This window comes from Microcebus murinus, chromosome 6 (genome assembly GCF_040939455.1).
Source record: "Microcebus murinus isolate Inina chromosome 6, M.murinus_Inina_mat1.0, whole genome shotgun sequence".
Taxonomy (NCBI): domain Eukaryota; kingdom Metazoa; phylum Chordata; class Mammalia; order Primates; family Cheirogaleidae; genus Microcebus; species Microcebus murinus.
The window spans coordinates 73,717,651-73,743,990 of record NC_134109.1 but is presented as its reverse complement, the minus strand read 5'-3'; the positions used below and the strand labels follow the sequence as shown (position 1 = coordinate 73,743,990).

General features: G+C 45.3%; 1 protein-coding gene across 5 annotated transcripts in view; it reads left to right on the top strand.

The window, feature by feature from the left end:
- Nucleotides 1-26,340, top strand: part of RYR3 (ryanodine receptor 3) — a 505,145-nt gene that overhangs the window by 288,849 nt on the left and 189,956 nt on the right. For all 5 annotated transcript variants that reach the window (XM_076004231.1, XM_076004228.1, XM_076004227.1 and 2 more), the window contains 9 exons: nt 1,412-1,571; nt 3,193-3,340; nt 4,315-4,520; nt 5,103-5,277; nt 14,096-14,304; nt 15,868-16,043; nt 16,946-16,982; nt 18,596-18,759; nt 21,694-21,859. In XM_076004231.1, coding sequence (XP_075860346.1) covers nt 1,412-1,571; nt 3,193-3,340; nt 4,315-4,520; nt 5,103-5,277; nt 14,096-14,304; nt 15,868-16,043; nt 16,946-16,982; nt 18,596-18,759; nt 21,694-21,859 — 1,441 coding nt within the window. The remainder of the gene's footprint in view (nt 1-1,411; nt 1,572-3,192; nt 3,341-4,314; nt 4,521-5,102; nt 5,278-14,095; nt 14,305-15,867; nt 16,044-16,945; nt 16,983-18,595; nt 18,760-21,693; nt 21,860-26,340) is intronic.

The window sequence follows — 26,340 nt, the reverse complement described above, 5'->3', positions numbered from 1 at the left end:
CTTTACCGAGTGGGCGTCTCTGCCAAGACTTAATTTGGCCCCTAGATATGCCTGTGTCCTACTCTCCCCCTCACCTCCTTCATGCAGACAGGGCCGCACATCCTCCCACGTTCAGACACTTGCTCAGTGGTGCCTCGCTCACTCTCACGCGTGCCAGCCTGGGTGTGCACACATTCACACACAGGTGCCATCATTACTAAGGAGCCAGGGTGGTGCCAGCTTTCATCAGATGCTCATTTCCCCTTCTTTCCTCTTAAACTCCCAAGCTCCACTCTCACAGGCTACTCCTGGTACCCAGAAAAGCTGCTGCCCTACCTGACAGGCAGACTGCTGGGGTCAGTACGTGTTGACTCTGTCCAAGGGCAGACAGCCCAAGAAGGTGGATGCAAGACAATATCCTATGCCTATCTACAATAGACCCTGCATCTCATGCTGCTCAGAGGCTCCTGGGTAGGATCAGCCCTGGTCTGTGAACATTTAGGTTCTGGCCTTGGTCTGGGCAGCCAGTAGCCCTGGGTGCCTCTGGACTCATTCCCACATGGCTATGATAAGCTGCTCTCCTGAGACTCACTCCACAATGTGCCCCCGTCTCCTCCACTCACACGCTGTATCTACTTGGACGCAGAATGAGCTCCTGCACATCTTCACATTATCCATCAAGTCGCAAGCACTTGAGGCTGTGACTCCTGAACTGGCAGCTAATTTCTAAGGCTACTTTAAGCTCACACATTCTCTGACATCATGGTTTGTTTGTTGTTTTCTTCTTAATTCTGAAAGTAAAAGTTTAGTTTTCTAAGACTGGTTGTTATATGCCAATTTATAAGAAAATATCTAACTTTAAGATCTTACCCTTGGCAATTTGGTTTCGATTTCTTGTGTTTTGAAGTGAGACAAAGGAGCTTCTGGCATTGCCGCAGTGTGCTCAGAGTGCCCGTTATGTGTAGGGCATATGAGTTTTCTTAGAAATAGGATGGATTTTCACTGACCGTCCGCTTTCTCTGATGGTTTCCTTTGAAATTACATTGGCAAGAAGGATGGTAGATTAGGGGCTTCATCTATAAACTTTAAATAGAGCTATGTGTTCAGCCAGACTGGAACCTGTGAGTGGAGCCTCATTTACATAGTATCCTTACCCTGTGCTCTTAGTCTAAACAGATGTCCTCAAACTACGGCCCACGGGCCACACATAGGTGTTTTTGCCCGTTTGTTTTGTTACTTCAAAATAAGATATGTGCAGTGTGCATAGGAATTTGTTCATAGTTTTTTTTAAAACTATAGTCTGGCCCTCCAATGGTCTGAGGGACAGTGAACTGGCCCCCTATTTAAAAAGTTTGAGGACCCCTAGACTAAAATCTGGAATGGGGGAGCCATAGAGATCTGTTCAACAGATGTATTTTGCATTTACTTGCAGCTACATGATGTCCAATGGCTATAAGCCAGCCCCTTTGGACTTGTCTGACGTGAAGCTCTTACCTCCTCAAGAAATTTTAGTGGATAAGCTTGCAGAAAACGCACACAATGTTTGGGCAAAAGACAGAATAAAACAAGGATGGACCTATGGCATTCAACAGGTGAGAAATGCTGGATCAGGAGTGCTGGAGAAGCTAGAAAATGTTTATCCCTCAAAATGCCATTTTGCTTTGGCAGGTATACGATCAGAAGATGGAGGTTGCCCTTGCACTCTGTCTGTCACATTGCACTGTGTTCATTATTTATGAAATCATGGGGTTGGACCATTGTAGTGGTCACATTGACACTGACTCCAGGCATAATTCCAATTTTGCAGAAAGAGATAGGCTTTCCCTTTGTTAGACTTGATTTACTCATGATATGTGTTGCCTTGCTTGTGCACCCACAAGCTGTACCTTATCTTCTTTTGTTGCTTGCATTATAAAGAGTTGGGCTTTCATGCCATTTCCCAAGGTCAAAGTAAAGCTCACCCAAATTGACGTCACAGATCAGCAGTTTTTCTGGGATGGCCCCACATATCTACCAGAGACTGTGATAAGGAGGGAAAGCTAGCCCAGTGGAGAGGCAAACCAACCTTCTCAGAAGCCTGTGCCCCCTTACTTCAGTCCATTGGGCCAAGGATTCCTGGGCAGAGTTCTTGGCTTGAGCAAGAGGCAGCCTGAGAGCCAGGGAACAGGAAGGAGTTAGGCAGAGTTCAGAGGCAGGGTTCAGCCCCAACCCACCTGGTACACCTCTTTCCTTGAAACACTTCCCTCATCTTAATAATCACCAGTGATAGGGTTAGTATCAGGGAAGTTCGAGATAGGGGGGCTGTGTGCACATGAGTTAATTCATACCTGAGCCTCCAAACCTGCACACATCCGGGAGCCAGGAAGAATACCACTGTGGAAACCGTGGGGAGTTGGGGGAGTGAGATGGTTCAGAAGACCATGTCATACTTGCAGGGGTCCTCAAACTACAGCCCGAGGGCCACACGCAGCCCACCAAAGACATTTATCTGGCCTGCCGGGTGTTTTGCCTCAGCTGCCTGTCCTGCTTAGCAGCCGACTCATCCCGGGCCCACAGTGCGCATGTGTGGAATGTGCACCACACTCTCAACAGCCCTCCAGCACTCTGAGGGACAGTGAACTTGGCCCCTGGTTTAAAAAGTATGAGGACCCCTGCTTATGAGTTTGGAAGACTCGTCGCTGCAGTTGTCCTTATTGTCTTGTTAGTCCCTCCCAAGGAGCTGAGAGGGACTCTACTACAAATGTGTGACTTCCACGATGATACGGCCTCCCTGTGGCTCTGCCACTTTTTCTGATGTTTCTCTGTGAAGATTGGTTAACAGGCTGCTGTGAGGAGGCTACGACAGCTTAAATCACGGCATGACTTTCCATGGGGGAATAGTTAGCAAATCCCCATCTGCCTTGCCTTGGGAATGGAGGTTTCTAAACCAATTTTGTGATGCTTCATTTTATTCATAGGCTGGGGTTATTAAAATGTGGTTTTTAAAGCTAGCTTTTGAGCATGAGTAAAATTTTTCCACGTATACACATTTAACCCTGAAGATAAGTGGCAAATATGCACACTGCTAAATCTGCAGCGGCTGGGCAAAGAGCTAATAGCCCGGTAAGGGCCAGCCAGGAAGCCAGGACTGTCGCTGGGAGTGCGTTGAGTGGGGAAAGCAACAGTAAGGTTGAAATGTGTTTCTCAGCAGCTCTTTTCTCTGGCTTCACATAGGATTTGAAGAACAAAAGAAATCCCCGCCTGGTGCCATATGCATTACTGGATGAGCGTACCAAGAAGTCAAACAGGGACAGCCTGCGTGAAGCTGTTCGCACATTTGTTGGTTACGGGTATAATATTGAGCCATCAGACCAAGAACTAGGTAATGAGTTGAGATTGTTCGTTCTGGCCCCAATTTACTTAATAGGCAAATGCTGAAGCTGTTCGCACATTTATTGGTTACGGGTATAATACTGAGCCGTCAGACCAAGAACTAGGTAATGAGTTGAGATTGTTCATTCTGGCCCCAATTTAGTTAATGGGCAAATGCTAAATTTAAACAGGTCTAACTTGTACTATTGTTTATAGTGTTGGTGCTGAGGAGGACTAAACTAAACAGCATATCTTTCTTTTTAACAAAAGTGACGGGACCGTGTTTGATATGACACATCATCCCGTTGACAGATGTTTCTGTGATGGGGATTTCTGTGACCCAGTCCCACAGGGAAGACATTCTTATCTTCCAGGGTAGCTGAGCTCTAGGGAATTCCTGGTCACAAAACAAAGTCATCTTTTTATCTCTTATTTTCCAAATATGTGAATATCAGCTTACTATTGGATCCAGGTAATCACGTCTCCAAATTAAGCTCTAGTGCTGATTAAAATCACCAGCTTATAGTTGATGAGCATGTCATTGTCATCCCATGCCCCTGGAGGTACTATAGGCCAAGGGGACAGTATTATAAGTGGTGAAGGGGATGGCTTTGGAGTCAGACCTGGATTCACATCTTTAATCCTCAGTTTATTGGCTCTGTGATTATGAATAAATGACTTTACCTCTCTGAGACGCTGTTTTTTCCATCTATAAAATGAAGACAGTATTACTGACTCCTTAAAATTGTCATGAGGGAAAACTGAGCTGTGGTCTCTGAAAGATCTACAAAGCAATCACTCAGCAAATAGTAGCCTGTATTATGATGATGATAACAATGATGATCTATTATGCGCAGATAGTGGGCAATCTGTGGCCGGTCTCAGTTGTTGTCAAATTCCTTTGAGGAATGCTATCTAGTTATTAAAGTTCTGTGCTCTCTCTTTCCCTCCTACACCCTCTACCCACCTTCCTTCTCGCAACAGCTGACCCGGCTGTGGAGAAAGTGAGCATAGACAAGATCCGATTCTTCCGGGTGGAGCGGTCCTATGCAGTGAGAACTGGAAAGTGGTATTTTGAGTTCGAGGTGGTGACCGGAGGGGACATGCGGGTCGGCTGGGCCAGGCCAGGCTGTCGACCTGACGTCGAGCTGGGTGCTGACGACCAGGCCTTCGTGTTTGAAGGCAGCAGGGTGAGTGTATGGTGTCCACACTCCTCAGTCTCAGTTTTCCTTCTCTAAGCATTTCCTTGGAAGCTATAAGTACTGAATGTCTGGATTTTGGATTCAAAGCGAGTGGTCACCACCACTGGCTGATTTAGGCATTGAATGAGCATTGCCTAGTGGTTGTTTCTTTGCTCTTTGCTCTGGCAAAGGGGAGGACCGTGTGTCCAATTCCCTTCTCTAATCCCCTCTATATCTGCTCTTGCTTGAGCCCATGGGCTCCACTCCAGAGGTGACTCAGGACACTGTGCTGGCAGTGTGTTGGGAAATCATACCAATTTGCCCTGGAGAGAATTCTGTTTATTGCCATAGCTGTGACTAGGAATCAAGAGACTCAGGCCACCTTTTCTGATCAGCCTTGTGTGTCTTGGTTTTGCTCATTTGTAACAGAGACCACTCCTCCTGTGAGTTATCCTTGGTAAAGAGGTGAGTGCCCCCATGGAAACCATGTACCACTACTAGTTAAGAGATATTGCTGATATAGTCATTTGTCCAGCTCCAGGGGGCTTCTAGAACCTCCGTTTCTCTAAGCCCTGGGGTCTTGTTTTCTAGGGCCAGCGTTGGCATCAAGGGAGTGGGTATTTTGGGCGTACCTGGCAGCCAGGAGATGTGGTTGGATGTATGATTAACCTGGATGATGCTTCGATGATCTTCACACTGAATGGGGAGCTGCTGATCACCAACAAAGGCTCTGAACTTGCCTTTGCTGACTACGAGATTGAGAATGGTAAACTTACCACCCTCCCCTGATCCCAACTCCGTGAGGTTGAAAGAAAACCCAGGGAGAGCTGAGTGAGCTCCTCTTCCTCTTTATTTAGGATACACTGTCCTTTGCATATGTGAAACCCTAATGGTGAAGACTATCCCTTAGACTATCAGTGTTGAAAAATTAGGACAAATAATAGAGATAAGTTGGCAGCATAAATATAAATTCTGAACTTCCAGATTGATTGACGAAGCAGCTCTCCTTTAATTTCCTGCCCTGTGCCTTGTCATTTAAGAGTCCCCAGGTTTACTTATATTACAAAGAAAATGCCTATTGTATAATATATGACTAATGTCTTTGGCAGTAGAGAAAAGTCAGTGAATTAAAGGATTATCCTTTTATTCTGATTTGAATTGTCAGTCCGCATGTTTGTATAATTGAACTTGATGCTTTGATGAGAACCACTGAAACACAAAAGTTAGATTTAGCTGTTCCCTTGAATGAAATATAATTTATTTTGAAATTCAAACACACTGTGAGACCCAAGCAGAGTTGCACTTATTGATGGCCATGAATAGACCGCAATCAGGGTAGTGCTTCCAGCTACACAAAGGAGCAATTGGAGCTTATTATTTCTTGTCTGCATGCACCCAAGATCATTGGCACGTAGGGTCAAGAGCTCTGGCCTGCAAGCTGGGGGACTTGCTTCTGACATGCTGTGTGGCTCCCAGGGAGTCTTGGTGTGGCCTCTCTGGACTTGACTTTTTTCACCAGAGAATAAGAGGAGAGATGAAATAAAATCCAGTGTTCTTCCCAGACAGAAACTTCAATGGCAGTGACTTTCTACCTGCTCTGTGAATACCCTTGTGCTTGGTGCGATGCCACTATCTACTTCTTCATGACAGATGAGGAGGACGCTGTTCTGGGTCAGGAGACCTGCTCTTGCCCTGCCTCTACCCCTGCCCCTGCCCCTGCCCCTCCCCCCCCCCACGACATCTTAATTGACTTTATTTAACCTCTTTGGGCCTCATTTACCCCTCTGTAAATGATTAAAGCTCCTAGTAGCTGTAACTTTTTGAGACTTTACAAAAAGAAATAGTTGCTGCCTTGGCAGCTAAAAAGATATAACTACCTAGGCAAGAGTACAAATACAAGAAAGTGTGTGTATATTATAAATGCTCTTTATTTACACAGTGTATTTAGCCTTATAAATGACTTTCACATACTTTTTGTAGACACCTATTATCTGCAACATGCATATCCAACTGTATCTTTAAAGAGCTTTAAAGAGTTTTCTAAGAATGAACTATTTGGAGAAATAAAGTTTATGAGTCAATATATTTTCCTAGAAGGACAGGATGACCAAAGTCAGATGGGGTCATATTTTAGTGCCTTTTGAATAGGTTTAAAACCAAAGTTTTAAAGAAAGAATCCTATTTGGGGAGACAAGTGGGAATGACATTGCCAGTGGAAGGAATGGCTTGTGTGCTGGTTCAGAGGCAAAGGATCAGGAATATTGTGGATCACATCAGAACAGTGTAGAAGGACCGCCAGATTCTTCCTAAGCAACCACCACCTGCAGTGTTCTATTCTTGAGGAAAGGAGGAAAACAAAGAGCTTAGAAGAGTCAGGCACACCCCCAAGGAAAGCAGTGTTCTGGGATAGGAAGACTCCAAAGATCAAGGACATTTTCCTGGCTCTCCTATAGTGTGAGCTGCAGAAAGTGACTCATCTGTGAGTCTTTGGCTCAACTCTAAGAAGGAGATAAGAATCTTGTAGTTGTGCAGACTTACAAGAACTTTGTAATGTCCAAAGCCTTGATCCTCAAAGTGTGTTCTGCTTGTTAGAAATGCAGAATCTCTGCCTTGCCCCAGACCAGAATCAGAAACTTCATTCTGACAAGATGCTCCAGTGATTTGTATGCACGTTAAAGCATGAGAAGCAGCAGCAGTCTCCAGCACATACAAATGCAAGTCGTAGCAGCATTAAGGAGCTTGATTTCTAGTCGTAAAATAAGATGAAAAATATAAAAAGGTTAATAATGCAAAGCAGTAAATTTAAATGGCAAGTAACTAATACAAAATGAGAGTTCTGTAAGAATGGGGTTTAAACTGAATGTTAAATAAAGAATATGAGAAGTCTACCTCTAAGGAGAAGGGTGTTCTGGCAGAGATGTAACCAGAGTGATGCTATGGCATCGGGAAACCTCACAAAAAGGTGGAACAGTTTAACTGGAAGATTTGCATGTGGAATTTATGGATGACAAAGCTGGAAAGACAGAGTGCCGATAAGATAGCCTTGAATTCTAACGCTCAGCCTTTTCATTCAAGAAAGTATTGTCTACTCTGGGCCAAGCACCCTTGCACTTCACCCTCTAGGAAATGTGAAGGGTGGGTAGGGGACTTGTTATAGGGTATGAGCAGAGGAATACTATAAAGGAGAGAGATGTTTTAGAATAACCCTGCCTTTAGACATCATCTGTGTTGTAATGAAAGACATGCCTCATAGGTCTTTTGTGTACAGGGACATGATTTGACCTTCAGAATAACAAAGTCTGTTATTAGGATGAGGTTTTATAATAGAATTGTACTGTAATATGTTCACACATTATACTGTGGTATTGTGTCACACTTTAATAACACAGAGACAAGATAATTGGAAAGCTCTTTCAGTTCTGTGATGGCTGGAGAGTTGGCAGAGGGGCAGTTGAAAAGAAGTGGATGTGCCATTTTTCGATAACAATAGCCCAGGGGCCTGTTGGGCTAGCCGCCTCCCCCAAGGCTCAAATCAGTGGGCCAGCAGCTGGGCTTCCTGCTGATCACCCTGGGCTGAGGGTTTTTTCCAGGAGCCTGAGTTCCCAGCTCAAGGGGGCTGGAATGGCAGGGGAAACCGAGGCCAGAGAGAGCCTGGGTTCCTGCTAACACTCCTCCCTGTGGTGTGATCTTGGCAACCTCAGCCTGGATGAGGGCAATGAGGTCCTGGTTGATGAGGAAGACGAATCGCAGGCTGGAGATCTCCACCATATAGCATCTCTGCATAAAGGGGAAAGAGGCAGCAGATCTTTACTTGAGCTGTTAGGAAAAGCATCTGTTAAAAAAACATCTTCCAAATTGTAGTCCCTCCCCCCTTAAAATGCCCTCTATGCTTGTGTTCTTCTGGTAGACCCCAGTGAAAGCAGTGCTGGGGGAGGTCTTAGCCCTCTGGGGCAGGAACAGGGGCAGACATCACAGTTCATGGCTGTTTTTTCCCCTGGGTTATTTATAAGTTGTCACCTCCATCCTCTTCTGCATCATAGGTGATATGCCCTTATCTGCTTCATTAGGATTTTTCTAATTATTGTTCCCTATGCTGGTCCCAGGTCTGGACAATCATAGCTCTCAGTGTTGTTGCCTAGAGGTGCCTGAAAGCTGAGACGCCTCCAAGGTGAGGCCTTTGCTATTAACCCTCTCTTTTCCTCCATTTAAAGGAAGGGAAGATAAAATTCTGAACATCCCGCCAGACTTTAGAATGTGTTATCTGGAAGAGGCTTTGGTACAGTCTCCCGTGCTTGCCTCTCTGCCAGGCGCTCCCCTGAGGGACATCCTGCCTCCTGCTACATCTTTGGTGTCTGCAGGGGCAGCCGCCCAGGCTGTTCCTGCCCATTGGCCTATCAGAGTTTAACAGATCCCCCAATTCTACTGGCAGCTCTTCAGTAGGCAGAAAATAAAACTTACTTGCAGAAAGTGTCACTGCCAGCTACTGGCGCACACAGTGGTACCCAGGGTCTCCTGTCATTCTCTCTGCAGACAGGTGTGGCTATGGCGGGGGAGCATGATCTCTTGCTTCCCATGTTTTCTACAAGGCTTGTGACCATCTCAGTGTTGTCCCTGAACTCGATCTTTGCAAGGCTTAGCAGGAAATCAGCAGGAATGGATATAAAACATGTGCTGCGTGGTTGATACACTGCGTAGTTGAAACACCCCCAGGATAGTCCGAGCAGTCATCTAACTGCCTTTCCCCAAGACCACAGTTTTTCTCTTACTCGTAGTGATTCTCTTTCATGTCCTTCTTCAGTTCGAAATGGATTGAAAGTGGATCTATCATTTGGATTTTCTTTCTGAACTCCTGAATTATAAGAAGATGACCTCCCTGCTATCCTGCTTCCCAATCACAAAATCAGTATGAGGCCTTGTAATACCAACTTTATCAGAACCTGGGTTCCTCTACAAAATGTAATGTATATGTTCTTGCCTTTTGTTTCCTGGGATGAGAACTCTGTATGCACATTGGCTCAAGACAATGCCATTTGCAAATTTCCTTCCCACACCTCTTCAAAGATGTCAGCAGTTACATCTCTTAGGCTGCATGTGAGGAGAAAGGTATTCTTTTATTTTTCTTTCTTCTTCTCCAGTCTCATTTGAGGCTATGGGTTGAGTTTGACTGTAAAGTGTAGATCCTTATTTATGACACTGAGTGCTTATATTAATGCCGTGTGACCTTGCCAAATGGATCCTTTTATCCAAATCAATTCCAGAGAGTCATGTAGCCACCTGTATAGAGATGACCTTTTTTTCTCAAAGGGGCCTAGAATGCGTTGTGGTCATGGGTCTCCAGGTGCCTAATCAAGAGGCAGACTGATCAACTCCATGACACTTTGGAAAATCATTTGAAAAGCAGAGAAAGAGTTAGTCACAAAGCATGTTAGTTTAGATAATTAGGAACCAGTGATCCTGGCCTTGGTCCCCATTGCTTTCTCTGAACTCCCTTTGTTCACATGCTGGCCCTGCAGTTTACCACGTAACAGACATTGAGCAAGTTATTCAACTTTCTAAGCCTCAGTTTCCTCATCTGTAAAATGGGCATAATAATGAGATGACTCTGTAGAGCACTAAGCCTGGCATTTAGAAAATATTTTGTAAATATTAACTGCTACAGTTTACCAAATCATTATTGTTCCTCTCATCTATTGTGCAGAGTTATAAAATTACAAGATGTTTAAATGTCTTAAGCAAAGAAGCTTTGGAAATGGAGAGATCATTAGCTAGAGCCTCCTATCTAGGTGAAGGGAGATAATTAAATGTATTCAGTTATTAAGTCTTTTTCACCAGAAGAAAGTTCTGGTGCCTTAAGAGAATTCATCTGTTCTCTCTGTCCATTTTGGGTTTTCTCTTTTCTAACTCAAGCCTTGGACTTAGCTTTTCCGCGGCTTCTTTCCAGAGCTGCCCCAGCTGTGCCCACTTGGCCCCAAGAGGTCCTCGGTAGTCTTTGCCTCCCATTGTTCTGTGTCCATGACTTTGGTTTCCCTGCCCTGGAGCAAGGGCTTCTGCCCCACAGGGACAACACTCTGCAATGAGTGCAGTCCTCTGCCCTGGGACATAACTGCAGTTTAGTCTGGGGCATTCATCCCCTGTGACTCTCGCTCCTTCTCTTGTACATTGACTGACAGCTGGGCTATGACTCAGAGGGTGCAGGATCTCATCTCATTATGTCACTTACCCTTCTCGTGACCTTGATCAAGTCCATTGGCTCCTCGAGTCTTCAGTTTTATCCTCAGTAAAGTGCTGTCCCTTTTGCTGATGCTTGCGAATGAGGAGGAGCCCAAATTCCTTAGGGAAAAAAGCTTCATGTAAGAGCTACCTTTTTCCCCTTAAATTGTCAGTAGGTCTGTAACTAGGACATTATTTACATGTCCAAAGGCTAAATCCTTGTTGTTGCTTCCTCCCACTTGGGCTTTTATAGCTTCTTCTCACTTACTCCACTATTCAGGTTCATGGAGAAGAAAGGAGAAGAAAGACTTTGTTTAGACATCCTATTCCTTGCTCACATCAAGACTGGAATGCTTCATGAATTCATGATCGTGGCTGATGGTTTTCTGGGTTGAGTTACCCCCTCTTAGAGTAATAATTAAAATATTGTCTTGGGAGTAGGGATAGTTACAGCAAAAACATTCACCCTTTCACATCCATTCCTTGTCCCCATTTCATAAGCTCCTTGGCATTAAGATAGTTTCTTCTCTTTTCATCTTGTCACAGCATATAGTAAAGCTCTCTGTGCCATTGGAGATCCAAGAAGTTTTGCTGACAGGCAATTCATATTCTACACTGTAGTCAGATTTCTGAGGGTTCCTTATTTAAAACATCTCTGTTGATAGAAGGGAGATGATTTTGTCTATCAGTCCCTAGCACAAAACTGCCAGAAGCAAAGCAGTGCTCAGGATGTCATGTGAGTGGGTAGTCCTCAGATTGATCACTCCATCGACTGATCAATCAGTAGGGGTAGGGCTGCTGGTCTATTCTGTCCTTGGTGGCCCTGAGAGGGGGCTCTTTGTACAGATGTCACTGTCATTCTTCTAGGATTGCATTAGTTCTATCTTACTTAGAGCACACATCTGTGTCCTAATTGAGTTCATAGTTTCCAAAGCCAACCAACTAGTTTTTGAGAGATTTGCTTTTCACTCACGAAACATTAATTACATAGAAACACCGTGGCTTAGATAACAGAATATAAGCACTCACTCTAGGAACAGTGCATTCTCAAGTTCATTGAGCTTCTTCAGGACAGCTGTTTTGTATTCTTTGTCTAAAAGGTCACATATCTCCATCACTCCAGATTGGTCACTGGTACCTTATTTAGTTTGTTTGGTGAGGTCATGTCTTCCTGGATGTTTCAGATGCTTGTGGATGTTCATCAATGTCTGAGCATTGAAGATTTAGTATTTATTTTAATCTTCACAGTCTGGGCTTGTTTGAACCCATCTTTCTTGAGAAGGCTTTGCAGGTTTTCCAAAGGGAATTGAAGGTTGTGATCTCCGTCTTTGGTCTATGCAGCCATATCAGCCCTGGGGTTGCCCCAAGCCCAGTGATGCTGTGACTCCTGCAGACTCCTTGTGGTACTGCCTCAGTGGGCTTGGTTAAGATATGGAAGAATTCCCTGGATTACCAGGTAAAGTCTCTCACTCTCTTCCCTAACCCTCTGTCCTGGGCTGCCAGAGTTGGGGGTGGGGAGTAACATCGTACTCCCTCATGGCCACCAATGGCAGGTTACACCTGAAGCCAGCCCAGTCTCACCCAAAGCCCATGGTGACTGTTGCCTGGCTACCTTGGATGTTTATTCAAAGCCCAACGGCTCTTTAGTCAGCAGATGGTGAATCCTGCCAGGACTGGGTCCTTCCCTTCAGGGCATCCTGTTTCTTTCTGGCCCAGGGTCGGTCTAGAGATGCCATCCAACTCAGGGGCTTCAGGAGTCTGCTTGGCACTGTATTTTACTGTGGGTGAGCTGGTACCCAAGTTGCTCCCCAGCACAGCACTGCCAGGGGAGTGGTGGCAGAGGCAATACAAGACTCTTTTCTGCCCTGTGCAGTGACTCCTGCCTTGATATAATGTTAAAACCAGGTATTATGATGGCTCACCTGATTTTTGGTTCTTCTGGAGGTGCTTGTTTGTGTGGATAGTTGTTGAATTTGGTGTTTGTGCTAAGCACCAATATCTGTAGCTTTCTATTTGGCCCTCTTGTTCCACTCCCTCTGAAGAGTGCAGCTGGCCTTTGTGCCTAAGGAGGAAAGTTCTTCGTGTTGAATGTAAATGTTCCCCAAATTGGCCTTTAAATTTCTCTTGAAATGAAAATTTCAATACCTGTTCTCAAGACTATATGTCCTGAACACATGTTTTTATATGCACATAACTTGATGTCTTTTAGTCGCTGCTTAATTTCTTTGGTGCTGCCTCTAGGGTTTTAAGCTGAGGTGTGATAGTTTTCTTTGAGGGGAGCTCTAACCCCTGCTTTATCCAGCGGCCCCAGAGGTGTTCCTTCCCCTCCAAGCTCTCTCTGCAGCCTCAGCTGTCCTCCAGCTGCCTGCCTCTCACATCCTCCCAAATCCCAGATAATTAGTGCTTTCCCTGCTTTGCTGATTTGTTGGTCCACAATTATGATTTAAAAATAGCCCATAAGCAAGAACACCAAACAATTCGAACTTCTGTTTTGGTCTATTCTGCATGGTAATTTTTAATATGATCAGGATACAGATGCGAGCTTGGGGAGACGGTAGCTGTGGGAAGGAAGAGAGCAGTTGTCTTTGGCCCCTGTTTGAAACTCTCCCCTTCCTGCTGAGGTGGGAAGGAGGGTGGGAGTTTGCATACTAAATTGTGTTTTGGGATCAAGTGGGATCATAATGCTAGCATTTAAAACTTCTTAAAGCCAGTGCTGGAATGATACTCTCAAAACAAAACGGAACTCCTCATTTCACTGGGGAAGATGCTGAGCCCCAGAAAAATTAGGCACTTTGCCCAAATCATTGTTTTCTATTTTAAATACATTTTATTTTGCCTATTTAAAGCATACAACATGATGCTGTGGGATATGAGTAGATAGTAAAAAGGTTACTATAGTGAGGCCAATTAACATCCATCATCTCACATAGTTAGCCATTTTTTTGTTCTTGTGACAAAATCTGCTCATCCAGTCATTCTTTGGGCTTGCTGTGTTGTTTTGTTTTGGGAAGTATTTATGTTTTCACAGAACCTAAGATCAATTTTAATGAAAGCATAGATAAAAAAGAATTTCACTTTTTCTCTTATTGGTTTTACTTTTCTAGTTGATATTTATTTACATCTTAAGAATATTCTTAGCTGGAAGATGGTTTTTCCCAAATCATTTTGAACCAAGCTCACCCCTTCTTTCCCATCTACTAAGGGCATCGGTATCTCCATGTGGCCTCTTGTTGTTGCTTGTGTGTGCCGGGAAGAAAGACAAAGAGTTGTGTCCCATGTTTCCTCCTGGGACAGAAAGCCCCTAGGGAAGCAAGGATCGTGCTTCCTGGGACGGTACTGCGGGCTGAAGCAGGTTCTTTTTGACTCTTCCGCAGGCTTCGTGCCCATCTGCTCTCTGGGGCTGTCTCAGATCGGCCGCATGAATCTGGGGACAGATGCCAGTACCTTCAAGTTTTATACCATGTGCGGCCTCCAAGAGGGCTTTGAGCCTTTTGCTGTCAACATGAACCGAGACGTTGCCATGTGGTTCAGCAAGCGCCTCCCGACGTTTGTCAACGTGCCGAGAGATCACCCACACATAGAGGTAACGTGACACGTCGTGGGTGGCCTGGCAGGGCAGGTGGGCCAAGGCTCTAAGCTCCCACTAAGTCTCCTGTCCTCAGACAGCTGCTCACCTAAGTCCCTGTCCTGCACGCTCATCCACCACCTCCCTGCTGGCCCTCAGAGCCGTGGTTGCAGGCACCTTCATCAGGGCAGCTCAGTGGCGCCTTGTAAGAGACAGTCAACCTGGCAGGCTGATCCCCAGCCTTTGGGCAGCTGCATTTTCTCCAGATGTGCCTACACTGGTAATGTGATAGTCATGCAGTGTCCAGAGACCTTACATATTGCTTTTTTAAAAAAAAAAATTCAATATGCGTACTCCAGACTATATGTCCTGAATACATGTTTTTATATACACATGACTTGATGTCTTTTAGTCACTGCTTACTTTCTTTGGTGCTGTCTCCAGGATTTTAAGCTGAGGTGTGGTAGTTGATGATGACACTCTCACCTCCTAGGGGGCAGAGAGGAGCCCAGGATTGTAAAGAGTCTGCTCTGGCTTCTGGCTCTGCATCTGCTTGCCTCTTTCCAGCAAGCTGACTGTGGCTTTCCGTGGCAGGTGAGGGCGGGAGAGTGTTGTTAGCCAAACAGACCAGCTCCATGGCAGCCCTGGTCAGGGCAGGTTCAAGGAACTTTAAGTTCCTTCACTTCCCCTCAAGTCTGAATTCAGGCATCACTCTAATCCCCCACGTCCCCCTCAGTCATAAATAGTAGAGACCATTATTTCTCTGACTCCTCCCTGACCATTACTGTAGAAAGGTGGCTTGTTAACTTTTGGAGGTCATGAACCCCCCTTTGCCAAACTGATAGACTCTAGAGGCCCTCTGCTTAGAAAAATATACAAACCACACACAAATATTTAAGCACTCTCATAGACCCCAGGGCAAGAACTCTTCTCTAGAGAACAGGGAGAAGCTCAGCTTATAAGAAAATTATTATTACAAGTCTCAGTTTACTGTATCCTCTGCAGCAACCCCTCTCGTACACATTTCAAAAATCCAGTTTTGATGTTTCTTCTCCCACCTGCTCCCCCTGCAGTGCTTGTGCCCAGGACTTGCAAATTTCCCCAGTATTTAGAGGAGGTTCCAGGAGCCTCAGGCTGTGACTGTGGCAGAGATGGGGACTAGGCTGGGTCCCTCCTCAGGAGCTTTGGGCTTACTGGTGCTTTTTCCTTAGATGTTCTCCTGCCCCAGTGACAGGCAAAATCTTGAGACATATTATCTGACTACCTGCAGATACTACACTGTATCTCCCAGATGCTACACCCCCTTCTCTGGCATTTATTCTCCACCCCTGGCCTTGCAGAGAACCCAACCAGCCTGTCTTTAAATCTCCAATTTCTCCAGCCAGGAGCAGATCTTTATTTTCTGTAGGACAAGTTCCAAGTAATGATGAGAGTCACAGTTTGGCTGTCACTGGCGAAAGCTCACTCTCACAGTTCTCAGGATGCCTTGCCATATGTGGTGCATGTCGATGAGGGAAGAAGGGCCAGGGTCGAGGTCAGGCCCTCCAGTGTGTGAGCTCAAGCACTTTGTCGTGTTTCCAGGTCGTGAGGATTGATGGCACCATGGACAGCCCGCCTTGCCTCAAGGTGACCCACAAGACGTTTGGCACACAGAATAGCAATGCCGACATGATCTATTGCCGTCTAAGCATGCCTGTCGAGTGCCACTCCTCCTTCAGCCACAGCCCCTGTCTGGACGGTGAAGCTTTCCAGAAGAGGTGAGGGCGAGCTCTGCTTGTCACAGGTGCTCGCTGTGTCTGCTATAAAGTTGGCTTTCTGCTTGATTTTCACTCTGCTTTAGCACGGGAACTCTGGGGATAGGGCTCTCTCTGCTTTCAGTTAGGTAAAGAAATGAGGATGTGTGTGCACACGTGTACATAAAAGTGCACTTGTGTGTTTGTGCAATGCATAATTAAGAAACCAATCATGCTAAACACACTCACATCTGGTGGGAAAGTTTCTGCACTTTTTGCATGAAGTCCGCAGCTTCCTTGCCGCCCACAATTCCTGTGTTTTGGGAGTAAAAGGAATGTGAGTGCATGAGAGGGTGCAATTGTTGTTGCTTTTGTGTGAAATTAGAAGTTTCTGGGGGTAGCTACTGCATTCTTTTCAAAGCTGTGGGCATTGTCTGACCCTGCAGCTGTGTAACCCATGAGTGATGTGGCTTCTTCCTTCTTGATAAGGAATATATTCCCTGCTGTCTTTTTTTTCTCTGATGTCTATTTTTAATCATTCATGTATGTTTGCCATCTGGAGCTGTCTTGTTCAGGTTTTCTCTAGAGTTCACTATCTACCAAGCTTTTAAACAAGCACAGCTGCTTGAGAGAATAGGCTCACCCATTCAGAGGTATCCCTGGCGGTATTACTGCAATCTCCCATCTCCCCTCTCAGCCCTAACTTAGCATCTGGGCTGAGGGACACGAGCTGGAAGTCACAGCCCTGCCTTGTGGTAGCAGGTTACAAATGAACAAGTCCCAAGACGGGTTGCAGTCACTGGTGTTTAGGAAATAGCCAGTTTCCTAGGCTTGCCTTGATCGTTAAAGGTAGATCAATTGCCTGTCAGAACAATGGGATTCTCTATACAGCCGAATAACTAAAACGTGGATTATCTTCCCCCCAGGAAACAGATGCAAGAACTACTCTCTCATACAACAACAGTAAGTGAATGTGCTCAATTATGGTTTTAATTATTTCATTCTTTGTTGTGCCTGGTAATATGCCCCTTACAGCAAAGATCTGTCTAGAGATCCTCTTTAATTGCCAATTACTCTGTCTTTTAATATCCATCTCAATGCTGCCAGAATACGTCTGTGGCATTTCTCTAATGGGAGAAAGAAAAATGGTTATTCCCTGCAAAGCAGAAGCCCTACCTGGAGCTCCTAATTGGGCGTCACTGCATACTTGTTGCCCATTTGCCATCAGGGACCCGACGCTGCCTTTCTGATTGAAATGAGCAGCACTTGGAGAGCTCTCAATTAGATCTTTTTGTTTGCTCTTTTGTGTAAACTTCCGTGAGTCAGCTTCCCCATGTCTCTGTGCCGTGCCAGGAGTAAGGTTGAAAGTGATCAAATGAGAAGGAGCAGGAAGCTGGTCCAGAAGGTGGGAGCTACTTTTGTCCCCTTTTCTGTAGACAGACAGCAGTTGGAGGGCAACATGTCCCAATTTCTTCCTTTCTCTCATTCTTCTTTAGCATCTGGCAGAAAATCATGTCTATGGACAAAATGTATGTCAGCCCTTCTATATAAAGTTATCCTATAATCCTGAGCTTGTAGGATAACCGTTATCCAGAGTAAGATTCTTACTGCAGTGAATCCCACACTTAGTGGGGATGTGCTTGGCACATTGTGTTGCCTTCTTATTTCATCTCCATTTAATTCATTTAAAATTGATTTAATCAGCAACTCCTTGTGATGGTCAATATTATGCACAGAGAAGGGCAAATGACTTGTGTGAGTCACACGATGAATACCTGGCAGTGCTGAGGTTCAAGCCCAGGTTTGTCTGGGTGATCCTTTTTACTTCCATTCAAGAAAATTTGACAGCCACAAATAAGAGCTACTTCATTACGAATAAACCTCAGTTTCATAAAAAAAAAAAAAAAATGAGGCAGTCACCTTCCTTCATGCTGTAGGTTATTATCACAACATAGTGATAATCTCAAGAATTATATGGCCCCTGTAAGAACTGCTGCACTAATCAAGCCTGCCTGTGGTTGCGTATAATGGACACACAGCACATTTGGTCACAACACAGGTTTTTGCTTTTGCAAAAACTGCTTTCAAGACTTTCCCCAAAAAAGCCTTGGACCCTGCTGTAGAAGTAGAAAGTCACAGGAGTGCCCCAACCCCTGGACCCCTGAATATTCCCTCTGGGAGGGCGAGGACTGTGTCCAGCTCTCCCCGCAGCCCAGGTTGGCCTGGCACCCAGGAAAGGGCCAGGGTTCAGTTTCTGTGCGGACCGTTCTGAGCAGCTGCTGCCGACTCCATGGCCGGCATCTTCTGGGCTCAGAATGGTCCGCACAGAAACATGGAAGATGATGTGCTTTTCTCCAGGTACTAAAGCAAAACAGAAAAAGGAAAAATTAGGAAGCCAAAGTCTCTATTCAGCCTTCCTTCCAGGTCTGCAGTGTGGTCTCCCCCTACAGCAGTGTGCACTTTTGCAGAACAGAAAGGGCGGGGGGGGGGGGGGAGGGATGGACTGTGCTGTTTCTGTCTCTCGAGCCCCTCCGCCCCCCATGGGGGCTGCTGACCCCTCTGTGGTCTCTCCACAGCAGTGCTACTACGCTGTCCGCATCTTTGCTGGACAAGACCCCTCCTGCGTCTGGGTCGGATGGGTGACTCCAGACTATCACTTGTACAGTGAAAAATTTGACCTGAATAAAAACTGCACAGTGACTGTCACGCTGGGGGATGAAAGAGGCCGGGTGCATGAAAGGTAAGGGGCTCCCCTGAAGCAAGGCCTCCTCACCCCTCCCCTCCCCCCCAAAGAAGGAAACACCCCAGCCTTTCTTAAAACGGGAAAATGAGGCACAGGCTTGAAATCCTGAAGTAAAACGGGCTGGGGGTGAACTACAACAGTGGGAAAGAGTGTCAGTAGAGATAGAAAATAATTTCATCATGCATATAAATCATGACCCAGGGGCAGTGGGAAAGCTAGACAGACACTGGGAGTCTGTGGTTCCTCTCAGAGTTTTTTTTCTAGGATCTCCAGACAAATCCCAATTTATACAATATCAGAATAAGGCAGAGAAAACCCCTGGGTGCTTGAGAGAAGTTGGTTCAGAAGAAATAAAAAGACGGACCACACTACACAGCAGCTGATAAACTCAACCCTCATTCCAATAGTTTGTAATGACTGAAAACACAAGAAATAGAAGAGAGACATGGAAAAATCATGAATCAAAACCAGTGACTAGAAATGAGGGATCTTAGGGAGAACATGTTCTAGGCATACCTCTACCCTCACCGTGGTTGACTGGCACTATCGCCAGGGGAGGAATCCTTGGCCAGATGTGCCCCAGAGGTGACTCAGGAGACCAGGACATGTGGTTTCCTTTTACGTTTCCCACCTACGTGTGGTGTGGGAGGATCTTTTCCCTACACAGCCATGTATAGAGACGTGATAAATTGTTTCTCAAGCCAGTTTTTACTCTCTACAAAGACAAGTCCATCTTTACTCTCTACAAAGACAAGTCCATCTTGCAATCGCTGCTCTTTAGAGACTCCTGTCCCACCAAAGGCTCATGGCCAGAGGTGAGTCACAGTTGTGCCATTGAGGGAGCAGTGTAGCCAGGGGGGGTTATAAGAACACAGGCTCTGGAAGCAAACTGCCTGGGTTTCTGGGACTTGCTAGGAGTGTGACCTTGGACCTGTCACTTAACCTCCCTGGGCTTTGATCCTCCTCATCTGTGAGATGAGAATAGTAGTTCTGATCTCATAGAAAACTGTGAGGGTTAAATGAGTTAATTCATAGAAAAATGCTTAGGAGAGTGTCTCAACTCAAGCACTTAATAAATATTAACTGTTATCATTATCGCCATCATTTAACGTCTGTCATGTTATGAGAGCCAGAACAGATGTATAAGCAACATTGGGTTTAGATTTGAAAGGAAAATATGTTAAAGCAATTGGCCAATCCAGGCTTTGTTCTTCAGCCATGAGGAAAAAAAGGTAGAAATGTCTATCTCATTTGGGTTGTTTTTTAATTTTCTTTTATTTTTACTCAATCCTCTTCCCAGAAGAATCATTTGGGTTTATATTGCTCCAGTTTGCTGGTTCTGCCACACCAGACAAATTACTTGATTTATCTGAGCCTCAGTGACCACGTTTATTGTGAAAATTAACTGACATGTTAGTTCCTAGGATAAGACCCAATATATGGTAGGCATTCAATTCTTAGTTCTTCATACCACATAATAAGAAATAAATACAAAATTGATTTTCAGATGTCTTAGGGCATTTTGAATTTGTGCCCTTTAAAATATGACCAGAGCCAGCTTATATTTCCCACAGCTTCAATACATTATTAATTGAACTCTGTATTAGTCGTCCTGGTAGTTAGTATTTTAATCGCTAAAAACAGTACAAACATGGCTGCAATTAAACCTTTATGGTAATCTAACAATGCTATAACTCTGCAAGATGCAGCTTGTACCAGCCCCTGCCTGAGGATATTCATACTGAATAAGCAGCCCCGTGGCAGAAGGAACCTTGGAGAATCCTAATGGAACCCTGGGCTTTCCAAATGAGAGCGTAGTCCAGAGAAGCAAAGTGACCCTGAGGGTCTACAGAGTCCATTCCAGGATCTCTCCACCACAAGGCGCTGAACCCACTTTCCCTGCCCCTGGTGTGGTCTCGTCCTCCACATAGCTGAGACTCTGACAGGAAGCCAAACTGAGTCACATCAGATTGACCTTAGGATATTTGAAGGGGCTGCTTTTGCATGAGGTATAGAGTCACACTCTCATTGAACTTGAGCAAAATCACGCCATGTTACCTGAAGGGACCAGGCCCCTCAGGATGTGCTTAGTAGGAGACACAGTCAGCTGCCTCTTGTCCACAGCCCATGGTGAGGGGCTCTGGGAATCACATCTGCTGCTGTGCATCCTGAGCCCACCCAGGGTGTGAAATCCTGCAATTTAGAGAATCAGGCTTCAGAGCCTTAAAGGCTTTTGGGTTATTATAGTTTGCTTTTAAGTGTAAATGAGCATAATGGAGTTCCCCATTCTGGGGTTTGCTGGACACATAGCTAAGAAAGATGCCTAAGTTAATGATTAGCCAGCAGTGCAGGAGACACAGCTATTGGTGCTGGGGAAGGCAGGGGAGTATGGGTCAGGCAGGTGGCAGGGCATCAGAGACCAACGGTCCCTACTTTGTAAGCCTGCCCAGGCCTGCCATCCTAAGGAATGTGTGCCTGAGTTTTCAAGTGTTTGACTACCTTTTTCCCTGAATACGAGACTGGGATTCTGAACCCAGATTCTTGTTTCTGTCTCTTATTCCAAATCCCTATATAAGTTTGCCTAAGGCAATAGCCTTTCTGTGCCTCAGTTTCCCATCTCTACGGTAGGAAGACTACCATCCCCATTGTCTGTTTCACAAAGGTGAGTTGACACTGAGTTAGGACACAGTTACAGAACATTGTGCTCTCTGAAAGGAGGTAACCTCATAGGTTGCCACATCCCTACAGAGTGGCTCATGCCTGAGTAAATTGGGTTGAAGCTGAATAAATTCATATAGGAAAAAAACATATTTGGGGCTGATGAGGAAGCTTCCTAAGAAGGTTTCTGGGGCATTTCATTCCTGAGTCTTGATCACAAGCTGCCCCAGTGCAGATTGTGTGCCTCTTCCTCTCTCTCTCTGTGGCTCCTAGTGTGAAACGCAGCAACTGCTACATGGTCTGGGGTGGGGACATTGTGGCCAGTTCCCAGAGATCCAGTCGGAGCAACGTGGACCTGGAGATCGGCTGTCTCTTGGATCTGGCGATGGGCATGTTGTCCTTCTCAGCCAACGGGAAAGAACTTGGCACCTGCTACCAGGTAGGGGCAGCTGCGGGGGCCAAGGCGGTCGTGTCCCCGGCCTGGTGTTCAGTACCTTCTTCCCTGTTCTTCTCCATATTCAGAATCCCTGCCATGTTGTGTTGAGCCAATGAGGCCAGGTGGTCCACAAGTCAGTTAGGACAAAAAATAAGCAAAGTGACTTCATTTTGTACAGAGAAAGAAAGAGGTGGTGGGAATCATATTTATTGGTTGTTCAGATATGCTGGTCATCTTTCCAGAGGATGAAAAGGCTTTTCCTCAGTGCTGAGCTATAAAAGGTGGTTCATTTATTTCATAAATGTCTGTCTCTGTGCAGCTTGTATGATACCTGCACAGTATAAGATGCAAGGTTTATAAGGTGAGCAAAAATGCTTCTCACTTAAAGAAACTTCTGTATTCAAAATAGAAATCTATAAAAACTGATTAATTTGCCAGGTAGTATTCTCTTTGCAAAAAGGTTATTCACATTCTCTGTGACCTGCCTTGCAGGACCCTTTAAGAATGCGTTTATGTAAATAATGTGTTTCCTTACTTCACGGACTGTGAACTTCCACAGAGCTACTCAGAACCATCAGGCATATATTAATGGATGTAGGTTTACCTGTCATCAGCCACAAGAAGCCTGGTCACCTTCATCCTGATGGCCAAGTGAGCTTGACCACGTTGCATCTTCCTCTTGAAGTTTTGCCATGAATGTTAGCACTCTAAAAGTCTTTGAGAAATACTTCAGAAAGAAACCTATCTAACCAAGCATTTCTCAAATTATTTGACAAAATAAAGCACTTTTATAACTTTAACAATTAGTGGTATTCTATGAATCCTGAGTGCCACAGACCATGCTGTGGGAAATGTGAAGTTAAGGAGTTAAATTTCAATATATTATCCTTGACACTGAACGGGTAGAACAGAGAATCACATGTAGATGTTGACAGAGTGTTATATGAGTTCAGAGAAGGAAGAACTTGCTTCCAACAAGGGTGGTCAGGAAAATGTTCATTGAAAAGAAGTCTTGATTTTCTAGAAAAACAAAAGGATTTTTTTTTCTGGCAGAGAGGGCAGAATGTTCTAGTTGAATGAATGGCACAAGAAGCATTACGGAAATAGGGAAGCACACAGTGTGTTTGAGAATCAGTGAACAAGAAAGCATGGGGCTCTTATGGTTAGTGGTGAGAAATTTATCTGGAATGATAGAGAAGCATAAATAGGAAATGGGGAGACATTGAAGGTTTTTGAGCGGGCGAGTGACATTCAGTGTTTAAAACATCCAACCATCTTCCAGGGTCACGAGCTTGGCTAACTACAGAAGATTAAAAACCACTTGCTGCTATGTAAATGGGTAAAATCCCTGACTGGTCAGCCACCCCAGGCTACAGCATCCAGGCTGCAAAGCCTTTGGCAGCGATTGTCTGGCTGGAGAGATGGGGTCAGGTGCGGAGCAGGCAGAACAGCCACCTCCAATCTGAAATGGTCATTGACCAAGAACGGCTGGACCAAACGCTTCCTGGAGTCTGGGAGCAGCCTGCTGGCTTGGAGGCAGCTACCCTTCTCTGCTGTGTGCGACGCTGTCTGTCCCCGTCCCCCTCCTGAGAGAAAGTGGAGCCATCAACACCACTTGGCAGGCTGGGTCCTGCAGCTGGAGCCCCATCAGCCATTTCCAGACAAAGGCGTTTGCGAAGCCAGGCTTTTAGACAGAAAGTAAAGTAGTATTCTTCCAGTACTTTCTCATGATTCCACCTCCCCCAAGTCCCCTGAGAAATGTTTTATATACATTCTGTCCTTCAGAATCCATTAGCTTTTTCCCATTAACTTTTGAAATGAGTTTAACCGAAGGGTCCTCCCTGAGCTGCAGAGAACTCTAAAGCATCTAATAACTTTTAAGGCTAGTTGGTCTTTGGAAGTATTAAAAAAAATGATTAATTTTTTTTTAATGGCATTTGCTGCAGCAGTGACTTTCCTGCCTCAGGGAAGGGCCCATGATGTTGGGATGTTACAGCCAAGAGGAGGACACTGTGGCATTTTTATCCCACCTTCACCATCATTCCTGGGTGACACTGGCCTGGTCAGTTGTCTTCTCTGAGCTGGGTTCTGGCACCCACCTCCTGCATTTTCCCCATGGATCCATGGATCCCGGTGACTCTGCTTGGCCCTCCCATGCCTGACTCCTGCCCTGAGGCCAGTTGCTGCAAATGGGAGAGTGTCAGGGCTCTGTCCAGGGACCCGTGGGAGGCTCAGCCCCAGCCTTGTCTTCTCATTCCAGACAGGACAGTAACAGGTCCAGCCGTGCATCTGGTCCCTGGCAGTGGGATCATTGTTATTCTGCAGCTGTAGCCATTTTCATTTTTCAATTATCTCAAGAAGAACAGGCGGGCAATGTTTATACACCAGCCTTCGATTCTGAAAGGACCAGCAACCAAAATAACAAGAGAAGGATTCTCTCAAACAATGTTTCTAGACCTCCCCATTAAATAGTGCTATGCAATTTGAACACTTTTTTCTGTCCCACTTAATGTAATCAGTGGCTAAATGAAAAATAAAATCCACATTCAAGAGCTGCTCCTAAGCGATCGCCACTCCAGCCACACCGCTCCAAGGACAGGGCCAGCTGTGAAATTCGGATTTATGAGAGGGGTTAGCGTTCAATTCAGGCCAGTTCCTATGCCCTGACCTTCACACATGATTGGAAAGAGAATGTCTGTTATTGCAAGGACAAAATGGATCAGCCAGTGGCCAAAGGGACTTTAAATACCAAAGGGAAAAAGTCGGTGGCACATCACGACAGCTCTACGTACGTCTGGGCGTGCTGCTCATTTTGTTAGAATGTAAGCTCCCTGAGGGCAGAGCCACCTCTCAGGTTCACTGCTGCCTCCCCTGTGCAGGGAACAGTACCTGGCACCTAGTGAGTGCTCGCTAAGTATGTGTCATCAGATTCACTCGCTTGGCTGGGAAATCACTTATATTTGCTTTGTATTGCTGCCTACTGCATTGCCACAAAGTTAGCAGCTGAAAACAACATACGTTTATTATCTCACAGTTCTGCAGCTTGCCTGGGTGCTCAGGTTCTCACAAGGCCAAAATCAAGGTATCCACTAGGCTCTTATCTGGAGGCTCTGGGAAGAATCCATTTCTGAGCTTGTGCGTGTTGTTGGCAGTATCCAGTGCTTTGAGACTGGAGGTCTTAGGCTTGCTCGGAGGCCCCTGCTTCCTTGCTGGCAAGCCAGCCAGGACCACTCAGCTTGCAGATGGTGCCCACCTTCCTTTTCATGGGACCCCTCTACTTCAAAGCCAATGAGCACATACCTAGTTTTTCTCATGCTTTAGAGCTCTCTGATTTTCCCTTCTGCCCCCAGCAGAGAAACCCCTGCTTTTAAAGAACTCATGCAATTAGAAAAGGCCCACAGGTCTCCCTATCTGAAAGTCAGCTGGTTAGTAGCCTTACTGATGTCTACAGAATACCCTTTGCCCTGTAATATAATCTGATCACAGGAATAACATGGGGCCCTGAGGACCTTCTAGAATTCTGCTTACTGCACCACCGATTGCTGTTGTTATCCTCACGCACACCCTCATGAGCCCACACTTGAGTTTTCTTCTTATTTTAACAATTGTAGTGAAATTTCCATTGTTCATAATGATGGGAATATACTCTACATGATGGAAATAAACCTACCACAGGGCATCCTAAGTGCTTTCAAAGCACCTATCTCTTCAGGGAGGTCTGAGTTTGGCTGGGCAGCTTTTAAAGTTTGTAGGAGCCAGTTCTGACAGTCCTGTATACTGGTGTGATTTTGTTCAGCATAGGAAGCCTTTGCCTGAATGCATTTCTTTCTCCTGTAGCATACTTATGAGCTTTCTGCTGGTCCAGAGCTCTGCTTCCTTAAGGCTGCAATGACTTGAGGGCTGCAGGTTGTTCTAGATGTCACATATTGGACATATGAGAAATCTTGAGGCCAGCCTAGGTAAAGTTTCTGTCTTTTTGCTCAAGTCAGAACAGCATCAAATCAGAATTTCCTATTTGTGTCTCTCACTGCTGTAAACCCAAAGTCTGGCTCAAAGCAGGTATATAATAGGTGCTAAATAATTATTGGCTGAACATCCTATTACAGAGCTTATTTCAGGCATAGACGGGCAGTTCTAGCAGTCTACCCCTGCATTTTGGTTTTACTGGCATTTATCTCTTCATATCATCCATGAGTACTTGAAACATCTGGTACAAACCAAATGCTTTTACCTGAAATATGAGCCTGCTGTCATGTACTAGAACGACCATGTAGTGGGAGCAAGTCTGGGGTTTCACTAATCTGGCCTGTTTCATAAGAAAATGATAGTACTGAATCATGCAAGCTTATAAGTCACGTACAGCCATACAAATGTATTTGTATAAATCTTATGTCTAAATGCATTGAGGAAGTTCATTTTTTAAGGGAAGCCTAAACAAATACTCTGACAAAAGGAAAACTCCCTGTATTTATTCTATTGCCACA